The sequence below is a fragment of the Erinaceus europaeus genome, chromosome 15, assembly GCF_950295315.1.
Source record: "Erinaceus europaeus chromosome 15, mEriEur2.1, whole genome shotgun sequence".
Lineage (NCBI taxonomy): Eukaryota > Metazoa > Chordata > Mammalia > Eulipotyphla > Erinaceidae > Erinaceus > Erinaceus europaeus.
Genome location: NC_080176.1, coordinates 11,269,202 through 11,289,302, shown reverse-complemented (window position 1 = coordinate 11,289,302; position 20,101 = coordinate 11,269,202). Strand labels below are relative to the sequence as shown.

Sequence of the window (20,101 nt, the reverse complement as noted above, 5' to 3'; positions counted from 1 at the left end):
TCTCCCATTGAACCGAGTCATTAATCTCCAAGATTAAGTAGAGATTTTCCCAGTGCAGGAGATTAGATTAGCTGAGGATCTGGAGAATCAGGTCAAGTGAGCAAGAAAACAGCTACTTAGTAGTAGCAATATTGTTCACAGAAAGCAAAAGTCCAGTGTTTGGGATGGATATTGTCATGCATTCCAAATATCCGTACATCAAGCATAAAAATAGATGTGGGGGCCAGGCGGTGGTACACCTGGTTAAGCATATACATAACAGTGTAACAGGACCCAGGTTCAAGCCCCTGGTCCCCACCTGCAGGCGGAAAGCTTCACAAATGGTGAATTCAGCAGGGCTGCAGGTGTCTCTCTGTCTCTCTTCCACTATCTTCTCCTTCCACTCTGTTTCTCTCTGTCTCCATACAATAATAAAATAATAAAGTAAATGTAAAAAAAAATAGATGCTAGACAGTACTCAGATTACTGAGAAGGGTCCAAGAAGTTTTTTTAAAAAAATCTTCCAATTTAGAGGAGAGATAGGAGTCCTGATAGAGAGGCAGGAAGTTTGAGCCTCAGAACAGGGACCAAATCAGAGCTCAGACAAATGCCAGTCAAGGAAATATACGTTCTGCTAAAATAAAACACAAAAATGGTGGAAGCACATTATAGAGCTGCCAAACCAGCCTTGGGGTATTTGGGCACTTGAAAAATGAATTCAGCTCAATTTATGCACAGACTCAGAATTAGAAAAATTCAAGGAGCTACTCAGGCTGTAAGGAACCACACCTAGATATTGTTAGTTAGAAAGAGAAGATTAAAGATAAAGGCTAGGGGTGGAAGCAGATGCACAAATCCAGGCTAAATATCTTGAACATCATTCTGAAGGTTATGGAGAAGATTTTAGAATTTTAAAAATAACCCATGTAAATAGTAGAATTTTCTTTCATGTGCTGTTTCCATTCTGTGAAATGCCCTACCTCCTCTTCACTTAATCTTAGTAAGTCTTTTGATGACTTAATTGATTATTATCTTTTAATTCAGCTCAGACATGGCCTATGTGAAACTATCCCTGGATTATGCTTTTCTTTTATTGAGTTTCTCTTTTTCCTAACATATTTACTAGAACCTTCTAAAGTACATGATATTGCTAACATATACCATTTGGCTATAATTAATAGATTTTTGTTGTGGATGTAATTTTTGGTGAAGTACTCGTTTTGATAAGAACATTGTTTTCTGTGGCTAGAGTATTGTTTTTAAACTTTTTAATGTGTGGAATTAAGTTTTTACAGGAGAGCCAAGGTGGTATGCAGGAAGTCATTATTTGGGGAATGACTTAGAACTTCTGTTTTGACTCCTTTGAGATTAACTCCCAACTTATCCTTCCTGAAACCAATCATCCTAGACAAGAAGTCTACATGGTATCTGTGTCATTCTTATTTTGAACATATAGGAAAAAGTGGAAGTGGAATTATCTGGGGAAGCTGAAGATGAAGATGTAGAAAATGAAAGGAAGAGGGTATTATCAAACCCACTGGAGTCACTAAATTCTACAGTGGTCATTAAGGAACTCATAAAGGTAACATCTAATGGTCAATCCCCTCCCCTTCTCTTTTGCCTCCAGGGTTATTGCTGAGGCTGGATGCCAACACTGTAAGTCTACTGCTCCTGGAGATCATTTTTTCCATATTTTTGGATAGTACAGAGAGAAACTGAGAGGGGAAGGAGAGAGAGAGAGGAAGAGAGAAAGACACCTGCAGAACTGCATCACTGCTCCTGAAGCATCCCCCTGCAGGTGGGGAGCTGAGGGCTTGAACTGGATCTTTGAGTGGGTCCTAGAGCTTCGTACTAGGTGCAGTTAACTGGGTGGCCACTGCCTGGCCCCCAGAATATATTACTTCTATTAAGGACTCACTAGTTATTTGGAATCTGGCTGTTCTAAATATATATTGACTGTGTTTGTTTGTTTGTTTGTTTTTATTGCAACCAGGATTATCACTGGGGATTGGTGCCTACATGATCAGTCGACCACTCCTGGTGGCCAATTTTTTTCTTTTTTTTTCTTTCTTTCTTTCTTTCTTTCTTTCTTTCTTTCTTTCTTTCTTTCTTTTTTTTTATTTGATAAGACAGAATGGAGTTGAGATAGAAGGGAAAGATAGAAAAGGATACAGACACCTGCAGTACTAGCTTTGTTGCTTGTGAAGTTTCCCCCTGCAAGTGAGGAGTGGAGGATTGAACCCAGGTCCTTGTGCATAGTAATATGTGCACTCAATCAAGGACACTGTCACCTGGCCCCCCAGTCGAATGATTTCATTGAAATTTTATGACTTGGTATCAGTCTAGAGATCTGACATACTGTTTGTTTTTGTGTTCTCTGTAATTTAAGATATACTTTACATATCCAGCTGTTCTGGCTGTGAAAAATATCTGTCTTGCAATTCAAAGGAAAGAATGTTTTGGGTTACTTGGATTAAATGGAGCTGGAAAATCTACGACTTTCCAGATATTGACTGGAGAGGAGATTGCCACCTCTGGGGATGTGTTCATTGATAACATTAGCATCACCAGAAGTGTGGGACAGGTAAGACACTGTTACTCTGGCATGAGAAGCATAATTGCTTGAGGAGGAAGGGAAGTAGTAAGTAGTTGGAAATCAGAGTAATCGTGAAGGTTAGAGAGGTAATGCACCTGACTTGCATCCAAGAGGTACGAGGTTAAATCTACAACACCACCAACAGAGCTGAGCAGTGATAAGCTAATAAATAAATAAAGTCACCATGATAGCCATGGATGCTACTATTTAACCTATCTTTAATTTTTAATATTTTTATTAATTACTTAACAATGATTGAAAAGATGGTAAAATATTAGGGATATAGTTCCTCACTACTCCATTGATATCAATACTGTTGATTTAGCTCGTGGATTATGGAAAGAAAAGTAGATATTTTGAAAGGAGGTGGTAAGCGCTGAAAATCTAACACAGGAAGATCTGCAGTGTTCTTTGAAACTATTAGACAGAAAGATGGTAGAATGAGGAGATACCTGTCTACCTCTTTGCCTGGATGCACTGGATTCAGTTTCTTCTGAGAAAAATCAAGAAACTAGTTAAGAGACTCTTGGCGCACCACAAAGCTGAGAAAATGCCCAGATCAAAATGGGTGAGCAAAGTTAAGACACATTCACGCTATAAACCACACACTCCCAACATCCTCCAATCAGGAGGGAACCCTCTTGATTTCTCTTGTCTCTATCCAAATCAATAAATACAATAAAAATTGTCTCCATGGATTTTACTGATTTCCACCTATTTCATAACTTATCACACTATGATAGGGAGATAATTTTTGTCTTATAAAATCTATCTTGCACACAAACCTTTGCACAATGGCTGTTCCTATACATGACAGTAGCTTCCAATTGCACAGATTCTTTAATCGCTGGAGAAGAAGTTTTTTGTCCAAAACTCTAAGTTCAAACCTTCTTTATGTTTTTTTAAAATTATCTTTATTTATTTATAGAGACATCCAGAAATTGAGAGGATGGAGTAGGTAGGGAGAGAGACAGAGAGACACCTACAGCCCTGCTTCACCACTCAAAGCTTTCCCACTGCAGATGAGGACTGGGGGCTTGAACCTGGGTCTTGCACATTGTAACGTGTGCTTAACCGGGTGCACCAACACCAGCCCATCAGACCTTCTCTTTCTTCTTTCTTTTCTTGTCATCACTGAGACTTCACTACATTAGGATGAGTTTTTTCAGATAGAAAGAGCTGTTCAACAACATATGAGTGACTGAGAAAGTTGTATATATACACAATGGAATATGACTCAGCTATTAAGAATGATGGACTCACCTTCTTGACCTTATCTTGGAAGGAACTTGAAGGAATCATGTTAAGTAATATAAGCTAGAAAGATGAATATTGGATGAACTCAATTATGAGCAAAACTTGAGAAACAGGAGCAGAAAGAGGTAATGCAAAGTAGAACTTGGGTTGGGTTTGGTGTATTGCACCAAAGCAAAGGACTCTGGGCAGAAAGGGTAGAATAGAGGTTGGAGGAGGGAGGCTTTGGTGTCCTGATGCTTGGTGATGGAAAAGGACCTAGGCTGAATGTGAGAGTGTTTTCCAGAGACATCTGTCATGGTGAGGTGAGAGATTTTACCCATGTGCCAGCAACGGTACTACAAACCATTAACCCTCCAATAAAACAGAGATACAAAGAGGCAGTGAGCATGAAAGAGATCATAGTAGCAAGTCTTTTGGTGGTGGGAATGGTGTTTATGTACACTCCTGTTAATTTGTAGTCATATAAATCACTATTTAATTAATATGAGAGTAAAAAAAGAAAGGAAGAAAAAAAAAGGGATCATAGTAGTGAAACTTCCTCCCAGAAGGTGGGAGCCAGGCTCAAACTTGGGTCTCACACATGGCAAAGCAATGTACAATCCCCATGAGTTATCTCACCAGCCTGGTGCTAGCTTTCCTAAAGGCATGGGCTGGAAGATTTCAGGAGGTCTTTTGTAGTTCTCCATATTTACTATGTGACCTAGGAGATAATTGACTTAGATTAATTGTTATTCTCTCTCTCTCTCTTTTTTTTTTTTTAGATAATGGCAAAAATTGGCTATTGTCCACAGTTTGATGCCGTGCTGAACTACATGACTGGTCGGGAAATAATGACCATGTATTCCAGGTTATGGGGTATTCCTGAGAGACAGATTCAAAGTTATGTAAATAACTGGGTGAAATCATTGAATCTGGAACCTCATGCTGACAAATATATCTACAGTTACAGGTAAGATTTACAGATGTTCTCATTACAGATAATGCTGAAAAAGTTCCTAGTATTTTTCTTTGTAAACAGGTGTCCATAGTTTCACCAGTGGTTTACAGTCAATGACTGAAATAACCTCATATCCTTCTACTGTTTAGACACCAGCAATAAAGCAGATGTAGATATTGGCATGCCTTTTCTTTGCAGAGATGATACTGGTACCCAGGTATTGGGATTGGAATTGGAATCACAGAATTACCAAAAAAAAAAAAAAAAAAGTCATCTTTCTCCCAACTGTTCTATAGTTGTCTCTCAAATAAGAACAGACGTGAGATTCTTTGTATTGGACTGACAGTTGTAGAGTTTGGAAATCCCAAAGAACCTCAAAAAGAAGAATTTAAATTTCATGGATAATATGGATGAAATTAAGTTAGTAAACAAAAGTCACTTCTGAATTTCAAGGAAAATCACTTAATTTGTTCAAGTAATTTTACTTGATTTATACAGCTGAATTAGATCTGGTTTCTTGGTTGAGTTACTTGTAATTGACATTTTAATTTTAATTTTGCTTCCAGGGTTTTTGCTGGGGCTGGGTGCCTGCACCATGAATCTACTGCTCCTGGTGGCCATCTTCCACCTCCCCCCCCCCTTGTTGTTGTTGCTGCTGCTATTGCTGTTGTTGCATAGGACAGAGAGAAATTGGGAGGAGGGGAAGACAGAGAGGGGGAGAGACCTGCAGACCTGCTTCACTACTTGTGAAGCGACCCCCCCCCTGCAGGTGGGGAACCGGGAACTCAAACCGAGATCCATGCACTGGTTCTTGTGCTTCGTACCATGTGCGTTTAACCCGGTGTGTTACCTGCCCAGCCCCTGTAATTAACATTTTTAATATTGCTGTTTCCTGTGATTTGGCATTTTGGAAGCAAGCTGATTGTCTCTTATAATGATTACTTATTAGGTAGATGTTTTATGTGCTATTTTATGGTAATCTATAACCACCTCAGTTTCTGCTTTCTCTCTTATTCTTGATCACCTAGTGGAGGAAACAAACGTAAAATAAGTACTGCAATTGCTTTAATGGGAAATCCCTCAGTTGTCTTGTTGGATGAGCCATCAACAGGCATGGACCCAGTAGCTCGGCGCCATCTCTGGAATGTGGTGTCACGGACACGCGAAAGTGGCAAAGCCGTTGTTGTAACATCTCATAGGTGTGACTCACTGGGAGGCTTAAGGATTGGCTGTGGGAGGACATTATTTGGAACTGACAATATTGATTAGTAAATTGCATTAACCCGAGCAAATGGAATGACCAAGATTTCTTACTTAGAGGAAAAGAGGTTCAGCCATTGTTCCATTGGTGAATCTGGTCTTCCACTATTCTGAATCTGAAAATTACTCCACACCCTATGATGATTGTAAATGTAACTTACCATTTCAAAGGGAAGTTATAATAAATATAGCAGATATTTAAAATACAGACTGTCTTCCGACTAAACCCTATCTAGTCTTACTTTATTCTGGTATCTTGCTTTGTTAGTATGGAAGAATGTGATGCCCTTTGTACCAGGCTGGCCATCATGGTGAGGGGAAAATTTGTGTGCTTAGGCAGCCCTCAGCATCTCAAGAACAAGTTTGGCAATATTTATATCCTGAAGGCCAAGGCCAAGAGTGATACAGAAAAGATGCAATTAGACAAGTTTAAAGAATTTATTGAAACAACTTTCCCAGGTAAATTAGGGCTAACTTTGTTAGATGTGTTAATCACACTTGTTCTCCTTCCCATCCGTTTACTGTGTCAATAACTATTCCTGACAGTTATTGATATTTATTGATATTCCATACAGAGTTACTTTTAGAAAGCTTCTTCTCAAAAACTTCTTGTATCCAGTTGTACTAATAAGTTTGTATACACACACACACACACACACACACAATCAGAAGTGCGTATCAATCTCTTGATTGAATTAGTAGAGTAACTCGCATACTCAGAGCTGTCCTAACAACTTACTCCACTTAAAGGAGGGGAATTAAACACCAGAATTGTATCCTCAAGAATCTGAAACTCAAGAATTTCAAAGGGAACATGAGTCCAATGCACATTCTCAACAATAAGACGTTACACAAACTTTCCTCACATTATTCTTAAACAAATGTGACTGAATTAAAAAGAAACAGACATGAAACTTTTATGACACTATTGATATTTTTAAATAAATAAATATTATAAGCAAATCTGGAATAGTCACTTCTGAGAGCAGCTCAGTCTAATAGCTTCCTTGTTTAATAACATTAGCATATATGTATCCCCAGTCCAGGTCTTGTGTGACTGCAATTTCACTGCTCCCAGCAGACCTTTTTTTTCCTTTCAATATCAGAGAGAGAGTTAGAGAAAGCAAGACACCACAGCACCACTCACCCATTAGTAAAGTTTTTCCTGCACATGGCTCTCCTATGTGATTCTACAGCTTGACCCCAGCCCTTACATGTGGTAGAATGTGCACTCACCAGTGAGCTCTCTCTCATACATTAACATGTATATTGAATTTCATTTTCAATAAGAAGACAGGATGTAATGTTAAGTATAAATATGTTTATTTTTCCTAAGTATTTTTTTTTTAATGAGACCACTGCTCACCTCTGGATTGTGGTAGTGCTGGGGACTGAACCCATGCCTGATCTTAGAGCACCAGGCATGAAAGTCTTTTGCATAACCACTATGTAGTAAATCTTTCACATGGCTTAGAGTCATGAGACTTGTAAGGAAGTGCTGTCTGCTTTCCCCATCAGACACACTGTATATGCATCCATACTCACATAGCCAGACTTAGCATCTTCTCAGTTCATACTCTCAGCACTATGTTTAGAAATCTTGTAATAGCACTATGATTTTGAGAAAACTCAGATTTCTCGCTTTTTTTTTCCTGTCTTTCCTGGGGCTTCACCTCTTTGGGCTGACTTTTTCAAGTAGGAAGAAACAGAGACAGAGGGAAAGATACCATACCACCCAAGCTTCCTTCAATGCAGTGGGACCTGGGCTTAAACCTGGGTCACATGCATAGAAAAGCAAACACTGTCTTGGTGAGTTATTTTACTGGCCCAAGACTGGGCTTTTTACAGTGGACATGTAAGCTGGCAATAATCTTGTGCCCAAAAGACTGCCCTCAGTAAAAGCTATGAACTCCAGTCTGCTGAAAGAATTATGTATATGAGAGAATTGGGGGTTGTATTGTGTCCCATTTTTTTCAATTAACCAGATCTTTTTGATCCTTTGATGTATGTGATTAACTTGAAGTAGCAATAAATTGGAAATTCTAAATGAAAGCTATAAGATCGTTCATTTACCCTGTTTTTTCCCCCCCTTAGGTAGTGAACTAAAGAGTGAGAATCAAGGAATCCTTAACTACTATATTCCCAGCAAGGAGATTAGCTGGGGAAAGGTGACTGTCAAAATCATAACTTTCTAATATGTTAATAGAACACTGGTGATGAAGTATTTAGTACTTAGTCACTTAGACTGGAATCCTGGTGTCCTATAGGAGGAACAGAAGTTTTAGGATACTATTCTCTTAAGAGCTTTGATTTTATTTTATCACTAGGGTTATTGCAAGCATTTTGGTGCCAGCATACTCCTCTGCTCCCAGCAGCCATTTTTTGATAAAATGAGAGAGGTGGGGGGGTGGGGGATGACATCTGCAGCACTGTTCCACTGCCTGCGAACTTCCGCCCCTGCAGGTGGGGGCTTGGGGCTTGAACCCAGGTCCTCTTGCATGGTAACATGTATATTTTGGTGAGTGCTCTACCACTACACCCTCTCCCAGGAGTTTAATAACTTCAGATTTCTGCTTCTAAATTCCATTATTTGTAGAGGCCCGGGGTAGTGGCATATCCAGGCTGATGGGAGTAAGGAGGGGGGTGTATGTTTCAGAAGTGATGAAGCAGGTCTGTAGGTGTCTTTCTCCCTCTATACCTCTCTCTCCCCTCTTAATTTCTTTCTGTCCTATCAAACATAATAGAAATTTTTAAAAAAGAAAAAGAATGACCACTGGGAGTGGTGGATTTGTAGTGCCAGCACCATGCCCCAGAGATAGCCCTGGTGGCAATAAAAGGAAATAATTTCTGTTATTTGTCCAAGTTCATTAAGAGAATGGGGACAGATACCTGCCTCCTTTCATTGTCTCAATCACTTATTTTCTAGTCTCTCTTTCCTGCCTTTTGTCTTCCCATGGTAACTTGGAAGAAAATAAGTTGAAATAAGAAATATACTAGAGGTTGATCTGGGCTTGGGGCTGGAGCGTAAAACTACAAAGTAACTGCACTTCTCTGTTGTCTTGAAAGGTGTTTGGCATTTTGGAGGAATCAAAAGAGAAGTACAATTTAGAAGACTACTCTGTCAGCCAAATAACACTGGAACAAGTCTTCCTGACCTTTGCTACTCAAGAAGGTGCAGATAATTGAAACAAGGTCCTATGATTCAGTTTCAAGAGTGGTCTTTATGTTTCCCCTCAATTACCTTCTGCTAACCTGAATACTAGAGAGCCATCCCTGTGGGTGTGTATCATGGTGTAAATATATGTATGTGATAAAGGATAACCTTCCCAAAAGACCATATGTCTCTTCTTTGTAGATTAATATGTGTGGGTAGTGAATCCAGGAAATCCAAAGGCATTTAATGAAATGCCTGTCTTCTAGTAATATGGAAAGACAGATTTTTATCAGCATAGGTAGAGGACTTATTCCTAATTATTCTTAACATTTGAACAGAAACAGAAGATAATAGAGTTGGGAGTGTCAAGGCAGCTTTGTCATGCGCATGAGCCAGGTTTGACCCCAATCTCCACCATCAACTAAAAAGAAGTTTTGGTGCTATAGTGACTTTCTCTCTGGCTCTCTGTTATCTGTCTCTCTAGCTGTGAAAGAAAGAAAGAAAGAAAGAAAGAAAGAAAGAAAGAAAGAAAGAAAGAAAGAAAGAAAGAAAGCCTGAAATGGTGAAGACTCACTGAAAGGAATAAAAGAATAAGTTTTTAGATAGGACAGATGGAAGAGCAAATTATTTATCTTAATTTGTCTATTCATTCCCACTTTATTGGGAGGTTAATGGTGTAGAGTAAGGCTGTTTACATACAAGAACATCAATACCCCAAGACCTTTTAAACACTCCCCAAAGTCTGTTTTGGTGCAGTACACTCACCCAGTCCCAAGTTTCACTTTGTGCTTTTTCTTTTTTGTTCTTGTTTCTTAAGTTCCACTTATAAGTGATATCATTCAGTATTTGCCCTCTTTTTGGCTTATCTTACTTGATAGAATGCTTTCAAGTTCTATACAAGATGAAGCAAAGTAAATACACACACACACACACACACACACACACACAACCCACATGTCCAATGACACGTGAGTAGCTAAAAAAAGTGTATTGGACATTTGGGTTGTTTCCAAGTTTAGGCTATTACAAGTTGCTACTATGAATAAAAGTATGCACAAATCTCTTCCGATAGGTGTGTTTGCTTGGCTTTATGTCTTAGCTTAGTCGTAAATTATGAGAAGCATTAAGTCTGGTGTAAAAAAAAAAACTTTTGCATGGGCACACACGATTTTAGAGCACGAACCTGGGGAAGCTGGCGTCCTCTCAGGCAGAGAGCCTGGGTGTGATCCCCAAAATCACACAGGAGTACCTTGAACTCCAGCAAACACCCCCCAGTTGATAGACCTCTCTCTTCCCAAAACCCTCTCCATTGTGGCTCAAGGTTAGAAACATAGGTTGTGTAAGAATATGAGATGATCCAGTATCCAGGGCAAAGAATGTGGGGAGCAAGCGGAAGGGAACAAGAGTTAGGGGCTGAAAAGGAGCCCTCGCAGGGACACTCGTGACCGATGTGGGGAGGGGCATTGCCGGGATCCCGCCAGGGTGTTGGGGTGGAGGAATGGCTGGGTCAACGTGAGACTGAGAGCACCATTGAGGAGACCACCTGACTGACGCTGGGAGCTCCGTTGAGGAGACCACGTGACACCAGGGGGCGCCATTGAGACCACGTGACACCAGGGGGCGCCATTGAGACCACATGACAACAGGGGCGCCATTGAGACCACGTGACGCCAGGGGGTTCGCGTGGCCCAGAGACGCCATCGAAGGGGTCCACACGACACCCAGAGAGCCCTTGAAAGATCCTCACGACACCGGGAGCGACAGTGTTCAGGAGATTCTGATGGTGCCGTTGCTGGGTGCTCACGAGACGTTTGGGGGCGCCACTGAAGAGTCCACGTGACACCGGGGCGCCATTGCTGGGGGCTGGAGAGACGTCGAGGGGCGCCATTGAGGGATCAAGGCGATATCGGAGCCTCCACTGTTGGGGGTTCGAGAGACGTCGGGGTGTGTGTGTGTGGGGGGGAGGGTTCACCACTGAGGAATCCGCGATATCTGGGGCGCCATTGCTGGGGGGTCACGAGACGTCTGGGGACGCCATTGAGGGATCCGTCCCATACAAGCGGCGCCATTGCTGGGGGCTCGCGAGGTGTCATGGGGTCGCCACTGAGGAGTCCACGTGACACCGGGGGCTCCATTGCTGGGGGGCGGTGTGGGGTGGGGGCGCCATGGTCCACGCGACGCCGCTAGGGGCCGCGCGATGCCCGGCGGTTGGGGAGATGGTTGGCGGAGCCGCCGCACGGAGCTCGAGGCCACAGCACAGCCGGTTTGGGGCCCGGTGCGCACCGGTGAGTGTGAGAAGCTCCGCCTTTGCTCCTCCTGCACAAGTCCCGGCTAGGGGCGGGGGCGGGGGAGGGGGTGGGGGGTCTCCCAGGAAGGAGAAAGTCCACACACGCACACGCACACGCACACGCACACGCACACACACACACACACACATTACGCTTGCTCCCCCCCCCCCCAAAAAAAAGAAAAAGACCTCAGAGAGTCACTCAGGGTCAGACACAGACTCTAGCCTGAACCAAAATAAGACTTAGGAATTTTTATTTTATTTTATTTATTTATGAGAAAGAGAGAAAAAAACAGACATCACTCTGGTACATGTGCTGCTGGGGATTGAACTCAGGACCTCATGCTTGAGAGTCCAGTGCTTTAACCACTGTGCCACCTCCCAGGCTACAAGACTTAGGAATTTTATGCCTAATGTTTGAAATGTTTTGGCGTTAGTCCTTACTAGTCTAGAACTGATTATATATATATAGAGAGAGAGACAGAAGAACTGATTTTATATATATATATATACATACATATATATATATATATAAAATTTATTAGTGATTCAATACTGGTTTACAAAATGACAAGATAACGGGTTTGTGATATGGTATAAAAGATTAAACTCTTTGAAACCGAGTTGTGAGCCACGTGAAGTCTGATCATATATATATACAATAAAGCTTTCTCTTCTGGTCTGGGTTTTTGCTGTCTTCTTGGGAGCCCCCAAGGATTTAAGTGTTGAAGATCACACCACGGTAAAATCAACCTAGACAATCTGATTTAAAAATCCTCAGATGTTAATGTGAGAGGTGGTCAGGTCTTCTCTTCAAAAGAACACGAACAGAACAACTGTTTAGTACAAACATTCTTTTTATAAATTGTTATCTATGGCCACTTGTGGCCGGTAGTTTTGTATTTTTTTATTATTATTTATCCCCTTTAGTTGCTCTTGTTTTATTGTTGTAGTTTTTATTGTTGTTATTGATGTCATTGTTGGAGAGGAGAGAGAGAGAAATGGAGAGAGGAGGGGAAGACAGAGAGGGGGAGAGAAAGATAGACCCTGCAGACCTGCCTTACCACCTGTTCCCCTGCAGGTGGGGATCCTTACCCAGGTCCTTGTACTTTGCTCCACCTGCTACACTACCGCCCAACTCCCTAGTTTTGTATTCTTTAGGTCAGATCATAGTTCCTTGCAGTGTTTGCTAATCCTTCAGCAGAGACCCCCAGACTCCCTTCCTCCTTTCGTTATTTAGACAACAGGGAGATTGTGAGCTATGAAGCCCAGCCCAGGGGTGGAAGAGACAGTTCTGCATCAGGTATAAAAGAAGGGGGGGGTGCTGCCTGACTGCCACTGTTGGTGGCAGGTCCTTTTGCAAAAGAATAAATGCCTTACTTCAACTCCTTATTTTATTTTTTTTGCCTTGACAAGTAATTTATTTGGACATCATTTACAACATCAATGACCTGCACAATGAAGTATGTTGTTTTGTTTCTCATCGTTATGTCCTCGCTACATCACATATAGGTGAAGTTGAGGAAAAACGGAATGTAAGAATGGCTCTGCTCTCAGTGGCAATGTTACTAAAAGTGTGAAGGAGATTTGGGGAACATAAGTATAGTTGGGAGTCCCCAAACAAGATGATGGTTTGGTGAAGAATGAAATGTTACTGAATGCATGAAATGTTACTGAATGCATGTACATATTGGCATATATATATATATATATATATATCAAAAGACTATATCAGCACTGGCTTCCTGAACTCTCCTTTCTACAGGACGTTCTTCAATATTTTATGTAACAAAACCCATCCTAGTCTAGAAATGAGAAAAATAAGAGTATAAATTGAATTATAGTATAGTATAAATACCTATCTTGGGAAAATATGGAAATGTCCCCTTGTGACAATAACAACCCTATAAATCAACATTTCTTCAACAAAGTAATACTGAAAAAATATAATTTGCTTGTTTAAAATTCACATTTTCAAGATACTAATTTGTGTGTGTGTGTTTTAATCTACTCCCTCCATAGAATCGAAGCTTCTTTTTTCCTAGAAGAATGAGTTTGTCATGTTTCAACAAATTTATGGTTCTCCTCTGGAAAAATTTTTTGTTAAAGGTAAGTTGAACTACTGATAGGATTTTACAATGACTAAGAGACTATAACAGGAAAATTCTGAGGCCTAATCACTGAATTTCAATCTATACTGTCTTTATTTTTCTCATTTCTAGACTAGGGTGGGTTTTCTTACATAAAATATTGCAAAACATCCTATAGAAAAGAGAGCTCAGGAGAGCAGCCTGATGTAGTCTTTTGGTATATACATGTATACCAATATCTACATGCATGTATGTAGGTTAACAATATGTTCACATATGTGTGCATATGTATATCATCACTTATTAAGTGGCTTAATATATCATATATTACATTAGTGTAAAATAGTTAACTGAGTGTAATCAGTGAAGTGACCTCCCTACAGGTGGGAGCTGGGGCCTCAAACCGGACGTTGGGCTTGGTGCCATGTGCGCTTAACCCATTGTGCTACCATCCGCCTCCCAACATAATCTTTTTAAATTATTCTTCTAATAAAAGACACTATAACGTACTATTTTTCCCTCACCAAGGTTTTTGCTGGGTCTTCTTGTGTACAGGATTCCACTACTCCTGGAAGAGTCTTTTTTAAGATAGAGGGTGAAAGAGAGAGAAAGAGAAAGATATACTACAGCACTTATCGTGAAGCTTCCCTTTTCTATGGGGTGCTCATGTGATGGCCTGGGACTTGAACCTGGGTCCTTATGCATTAGGTAAAATTGTGCAGTTTACTGGGTGAGACATCATCCATTCCACCGGTTAACACAATCTTTTCCCCTCTTTTTCATCTCCTAGAGACGGCAACTGGTTGTTATGGTTGTGGAAATCATCCTAATGTTGTTATTTGCTGGCACACTTTTGTTAACACGCAAGTATATGGCTGTGAAGAAGAACGGGCCTTTCATTTACTCTGCTCAGTCCCTAAATACATTCCCTGCATTCTTCAAAGAGGAACCGTCTTCTGGCCCCTGGGAATTAACTTTCGTGCCTTCCAAAAGTGTTGCAGTGAAGAGTATCATTGAAACTGTGAAAAAGGATCTACGCTACAATTTTACAGGTTAGAAAGTAAGGTTTTCTGATGAAACATTAAAACTGTTTTAGAGAAGACATCTATATATATATAGCCTGTTTATCTTTTTAATATTTATTCCCTTTTATTGCCCTTGTTTTATTGTCGTAGTTATTATTATAGTTATGGATATCATTGTTGGATAGGACAGAGAAATCGAGAGAGGACGGAAGACAGAGGGGGGGAGAGAAAGATAGATACTTGCAGACCTGCTTCACTGCCTGTGAAGCAACTCCCCTCCAGGTGGGGATCCTTATGCTTTGTGCTATGTGCACTTAACACACTGAGCTACCGCCCGACTCCTTATATATAGCCTTTTTAACTGGGCATCATTTTCTAAAGTAAAACATTGTAGGTTATCCTCATAACCAGATAGTAATTTCCTAAGCATATTATTAGAGGTTTTGGTAAACAATTAAATTCATATAAAATACATTTTCCTAGAACCCAAAACAAGTAGTGATATTTTAAAAGACCAACTTACATTATTTTAAAGTATAATTTAATTCAAGTCTTGCTTGAATGTTTGTAAAGAGTATTGTCTCCACCGTGCTTTGTTTGTACTGTCTTGTCAAGTTGTCGAGTTGGTTAGTTGTGCTTTTCTCTTAACTCAGATACACCACAACAAGACATCGTTGCTGATAATAAGTTATTGGTAGTGCTGACAGTATGAGATTTATTGAGGAAATGTTGATTTACAGGATTACTGTCACAAAGATACATTCCCCCAATTCTGCTGTGACAGGCTACAGTCCATGAGGAATTCTCCTGAATTATCCTTTTGCTTTGGTTCTTAGGTCCCATGTGTGAGTGAGATCACTCAGTATTCATCTCCCTAGATTATTTTGCTCGATACAATTCCCTCAAGGAGAATATGCTATCATCTTTTTTAAAAAAAAATACAGAATTTTAGTAAAGTAATTCATGGCCTGTTTTGCTTATTCCTTTGTGAAGCTTATTAATGACACAGATTCCTTTTTTACTTTTTTTTTTTTCTCCTCCAGGGTTATTGCTGGGCTCGGTGCCTGCACCATGAATCCACCGCTCCTGGAGGCCATTTTTCCCCCTTTTTGTTGCCCTAGTTGTTGCAGCCTCGTTGCAGTTATTATTGCCATTGTTGACGTTGCTTTGTTGTTGGATAGAACAGAGAGAAATGGAGAGAGGAGGGGAAGACAGAGAAGGGGAGAGAAAGATAGACACCTGCAGACCTGCTTCACCGCCAGTGAAGCGACTCCCCTGCAGGTGGGGAGCCGGGGGCTTGAACCGGGATCCTTACGCCGGTCCCTGCGCTTTGCGCCACGTGCGCTTAACCCACTGCGCCACTGCCCGACCCCCCTTTTTTACTTTTTATTAGTGATTTAATATTGATTATAAAACAACAGGGCTATGTTTCCCCACCACGTGATGGAAATAGGGTTCAGAGCCCTCTAGTCATCTTCCCCTAACATTGCTCCCCCTCTGGGAGGATGGACAAAATTATGCTGTCGTTTCTTACAGCTGTATGGTAGGCCATTGTGTATATATGCCTCGACTTCATTTTTGTTGCTGTTTTACCATTTGTACTTTTTTATTTGTTTTGCAAATAACTTTATTGGGCAAATGGTGGTTTACAGTAGTTGACACATGGGTACTATTTCCTATTTCCCTAAGATGGATGTCTGCACACCACTTCCACCAACAGCTCAAGTCCTTCACCATCCTGCATTGAGACCACAAAGCGTTTTCTGTCCACTCCCATCTCATCCTCCCCCAGAGTCCTTTGCTTCGCTGCAATACATCACACCCAGCCCAAGTTTTTTCTCGTGTTTTCTCTTCCATTCCCATATATATTTTTTCCCCTTTTTTGTTGCCCTTGTTGTTTTTCATTGTTGTTGATGATGATGTCATTGTTGTTAGATAGGACAGAGAGAAATGGAGAGAGGAGGGGAAGACAGCGGGGGAGAGAAAGACAGACACCTGCAGACCTGCTTCACCGCCTGGGAAGCGACTCCCCTGCAGGTGGGGAGCCGGGGGCTCCAACCGGGATCCTTTTGCTGGTCCCTGCACTTTGCACCACGTGCGCTTAAGCCGCTGTGCTACCGCCTGACTCCCTCTCCCACTCCTTTTTTCCCCTTTCTTTTTTCATTGCCACCAGGGTTATCGCTGAGGCACAGTGCTTATATAATGAATCCACTGCTCCTGGCAGCCATTCCCATCCCCCTTTTTCTCTTCTTTTAAATTTCTTCCTTCTTAGGTCAGAGAAGTTGAGAGGGGGAAGGGTAGGTAGGGAGAGAGACAGACACCTGTAGCACTTGATTCACAGTTTGTGACCTCCCCCCCCACCTCACCTCACCTCACCTCACCTTACCTCACCCTCTCCAGGTAGGTGGGGAGCAGGAGCTCCAGCCTTGGTCCTTGTGCAAGCCACTGCCCAGCTGTCTCCCTGTCTTTATCACTTGTTTAAATTCTGCCTCTAAGTGAGGTCATGTGGTTCTCCTCCTTCTCCTTCTAGTTTCTCTCATTTAACTTGATTCCTTCGCATTTATCCAAGATAAGGCAAAGGAGATGATCTCATCATTTCTGAGAGCTAAACAGTTCGTTTTTTTTTTTTTTTTTTTTTTGCTCCCAGGGTTATTGCTTGGGCTGGATGCCTACACCATGAATCCAATGCTCCCGGAGGGTTTTTTTTTATTTTAGTTGCTGCTGGTTGTTGAATAGGACAGAGAGAAATTGAAAGAGGAGGGGAAGACGGGGAGAAAGACACCTGCAGACCTGCTTCACCACCTGTGAAGCAACTCCCCCCGCAGGTGGGGGGCCAGGGCTAGAACCGGGATCCTTATGCCCAGCCTTGTGCTTCGCGCCACATGCACTTAACTCACATGCTCACTTAACGACTGCCCGACTCCTGCAATTCTGTAGTTTTTAATACAAGAATTTCCCATGATTGTTAGTGCCTGAGGACAAGCAAATGTTTTTCTTAAGAATGACCCGTGTGGACTTGAGTAGAATGTGTATTCCATTTTCTTGGGGTGAATGACTCTGCAAATGTCCAATAGTTCTAGTTTATCTAGCTCGTCATTTAGCTCCCTCATTTCTTTATTGATTTTCTGTCTGGATGATCTGTCAAGTTGAAAGAGTGGGGTGTTGAAATCCTGTAGTATTACTGTGTTGCTGTTAATATATTGCTGTAGCTCTTTCAGTAGATGTTTGATGTATTTAGATGGCTTCTCATTGGGTGCATAGATGTTAATAATTGTTAAGTCCTCTTGATTGATTGATCCTCTGAGCATTAAGTAATGTCCATACCTACCTTTCTTAATTTTATTGATTTTAAAGGCTATCGTGTCAGATATGAGAATAGCTGTTCCTGCCCTTTTTTGTGGGCCATTGGCATGTATGATAGTTTTCCATCCTTTCAGCAAATGTTTTTCTAATACCATACTTGTATCATAAAATATTGCAACTGTAGCTTTTATGGCCTCAAAAAGAGTTCTAGTCCTTATCTGTACTTAGCTAAGTTATCCTTGGCACTATCCCAGGTTCTAACTTGAGATGCATTTAATACACTCAAGCTTGTGGTTAAACTTTTCTAATCATAAATTTACTGGTATTAGCAGCCAATTGAGGTCTGTCCTAGCAGATGCCCTCGGGCTCCTCCGAGGTGATGAATGACTGATAAGGGAAAGAACATGATGGCTGAATATACGCTGGACATAAACACTCACGTCTGAAGCTGGATGATATCTGCTTCTCATGATGAAAATTATCAGGGCCAGGCGGTGGCGCACCTGGTTGAGCACACACATTACAGTGTGCAAGGACCCGGGCTCAAGCCCCTTTCCCCATCTGCAGGGGGAAGCTTCACGAGTGGTGAAGCAGGGCTGCAGGTGTCTCTCTGACTCTCTCCCTCTCTATATCTCCCTTCCTTTTGATTTCTCTTTCATCTATCCAAAAATAAATGAATAAAGATATTTTTAAAAAAATATCACACCTGTCAATGTTGCTTATATTTATTGTAGGGGAATGGTTCCATGGCTGTGATTGGGTATAGACGGCAGTAGGAAGGATTCTATTGTCCTTTCTTCAAGTGACTGCCTCAAGAACAAGTTCTGGGAACTTATTTTGTACATAGACCGTTACCAGCCAAGCCAAACATTGACCTAGGAATACAGGAATCAGAGTTACTTCTATAATCCATGACCTCATCCTTCTCTTTACATTTTTATGGGGGGTGGGGGTGGGAGGGGTAGGTGGGACAGATTGTCCTTTTGTTCTGTGAAAAATAATGACTTTTATGCAAATGAAAAGCAAGATGCCCAATCACCACATTCATATAAATGTGGGTGTTTTAAAAGATAAAAGTCCAAATGACTCCATCAAGTTCTACATGTATATAAATGGCACTATGTAGGATGAAGGTTAATTCTTTTTGAGTGTTGTGTTTTTGGTTTTTTGGTTTTCTGTATGCAGAAAATGATAGGAATAAAAAGTAGCAGAGATGGGAGTCGGGCAGTAGTGCAGTGGGTTAAGTGTAGGTGGTGCAAAGCGTAAAGACCGGCGTAAGGATCCCAGTTCAAGCCCTCGGATCCCCACCTGCAGGGAAGTTGCCTCAAAGGCGGTGAAGCAGGTCTGCAGGTGTCTATCTTTCTCTCCTCTTCTCTGTCTTCCCCTCCTCTCTCCATTTCTCTCTGTCCTATCCAATAATGACAACAACAATAAAACAAGGGCAACAAAAGGGAATAAATAAATATTTAAAAAAAGAAGAAGAAAAAGTAGCAGAGAGGGCCATAAGGCTTGCTCACCTGGATAGTGTACCTGCTTTGTTGTCTACATGACCCGGCTTCAGGGATGCCCACTCAGAACTTGCGGGAAGCTTTGGTGCTGATACCTTTCCTTCTCTCCCTCCCACTGTCTTTCTGAAAATCTGACCTGGAGCTCACTCAGTATTATTTTAAGCACTTTGAATAATGTTTTGAGATATTTGCTATTTTGATAATCTTTTCATCTATATGAAGTGATAGTCCACCTAATCTCCTGGAAGGGATGTTATACCTTTGATCCTTTGACTTTTGCTACAGTTGAAGTATTTATTTCTTTTTACAGTCCAAGGCTTTGCTTCTGAAGGAGATTTTGAGGATTATGTTAAAGAAAAAAATAACTCCAAAAAAGTGTTTGTTGCTTTTGTTTTTGATCATGAGTTCAAAAGTAGCCATGATCCTCTGCCACTTACGGTAAGAAAAAATTATTTAGGAACTTTATAATTTTACTTTAGTTGCCAGAAAATTAATGGAATAGATTTATCCATCTTATAAGCAAGGAGCGTATAACTTACTCAAGACCATACTTGTATATAGAGCAGTAGGAATTTACCGAATTACAATCTTCAAGGAAATGAATCATTTCTAAAAATTTTTTATGGAAAGTTAAAAATGGAGATATCTTGCTCCCTGGCTTCAAATTATACTATAAAACAATTGTAATTAACAGTACAGTATTAG

General features: G+C 41.0%; 1 protein-coding gene across 2 annotated transcripts in view; it reads left to right on the top strand.

The window, feature by feature from the left end:
* LOC103107786 (phospholipid-transporting ATPase ABCA3-like) overlaps positions 1-13,579 on the top strand; it is a 68,912-nt gene extending 55,333 nt beyond the window's left edge. Inside the window, exons 24-31 of one of the 2 annotated variants that reach the window (XM_060172840.1) lie at positions 1,436-1,561; positions 2,369-2,563; positions 4,594-4,781; positions 5,798-5,968; positions 6,298-6,488; positions 8,124-8,197; positions 9,096-9,201; positions 13,493-13,579. In XM_060172840.1, the coding sequence (XP_060028823.1) occupies positions 1,436-1,561; positions 2,369-2,563; positions 4,594-4,781; positions 5,798-5,968; positions 6,298-6,488; positions 8,124-8,197; positions 9,096-9,201; positions 13,493-13,515 (1,074 nt within the window). In that variant the 3' untranslated portion in view covers positions 13,516-13,579. Of the gene's footprint in view, positions 1-1,435; positions 1,562-2,368; positions 2,564-4,593; positions 4,782-5,797; positions 5,969-6,297; positions 6,489-8,123; positions 8,198-9,095; positions 9,362-13,492 lie in introns of those variants that run through there. The other variant, XM_060172839.1, reaches the window with a different exon arrangement.
* Positions 13,580-20,101: the final 6,522 nt, after the last annotated feature.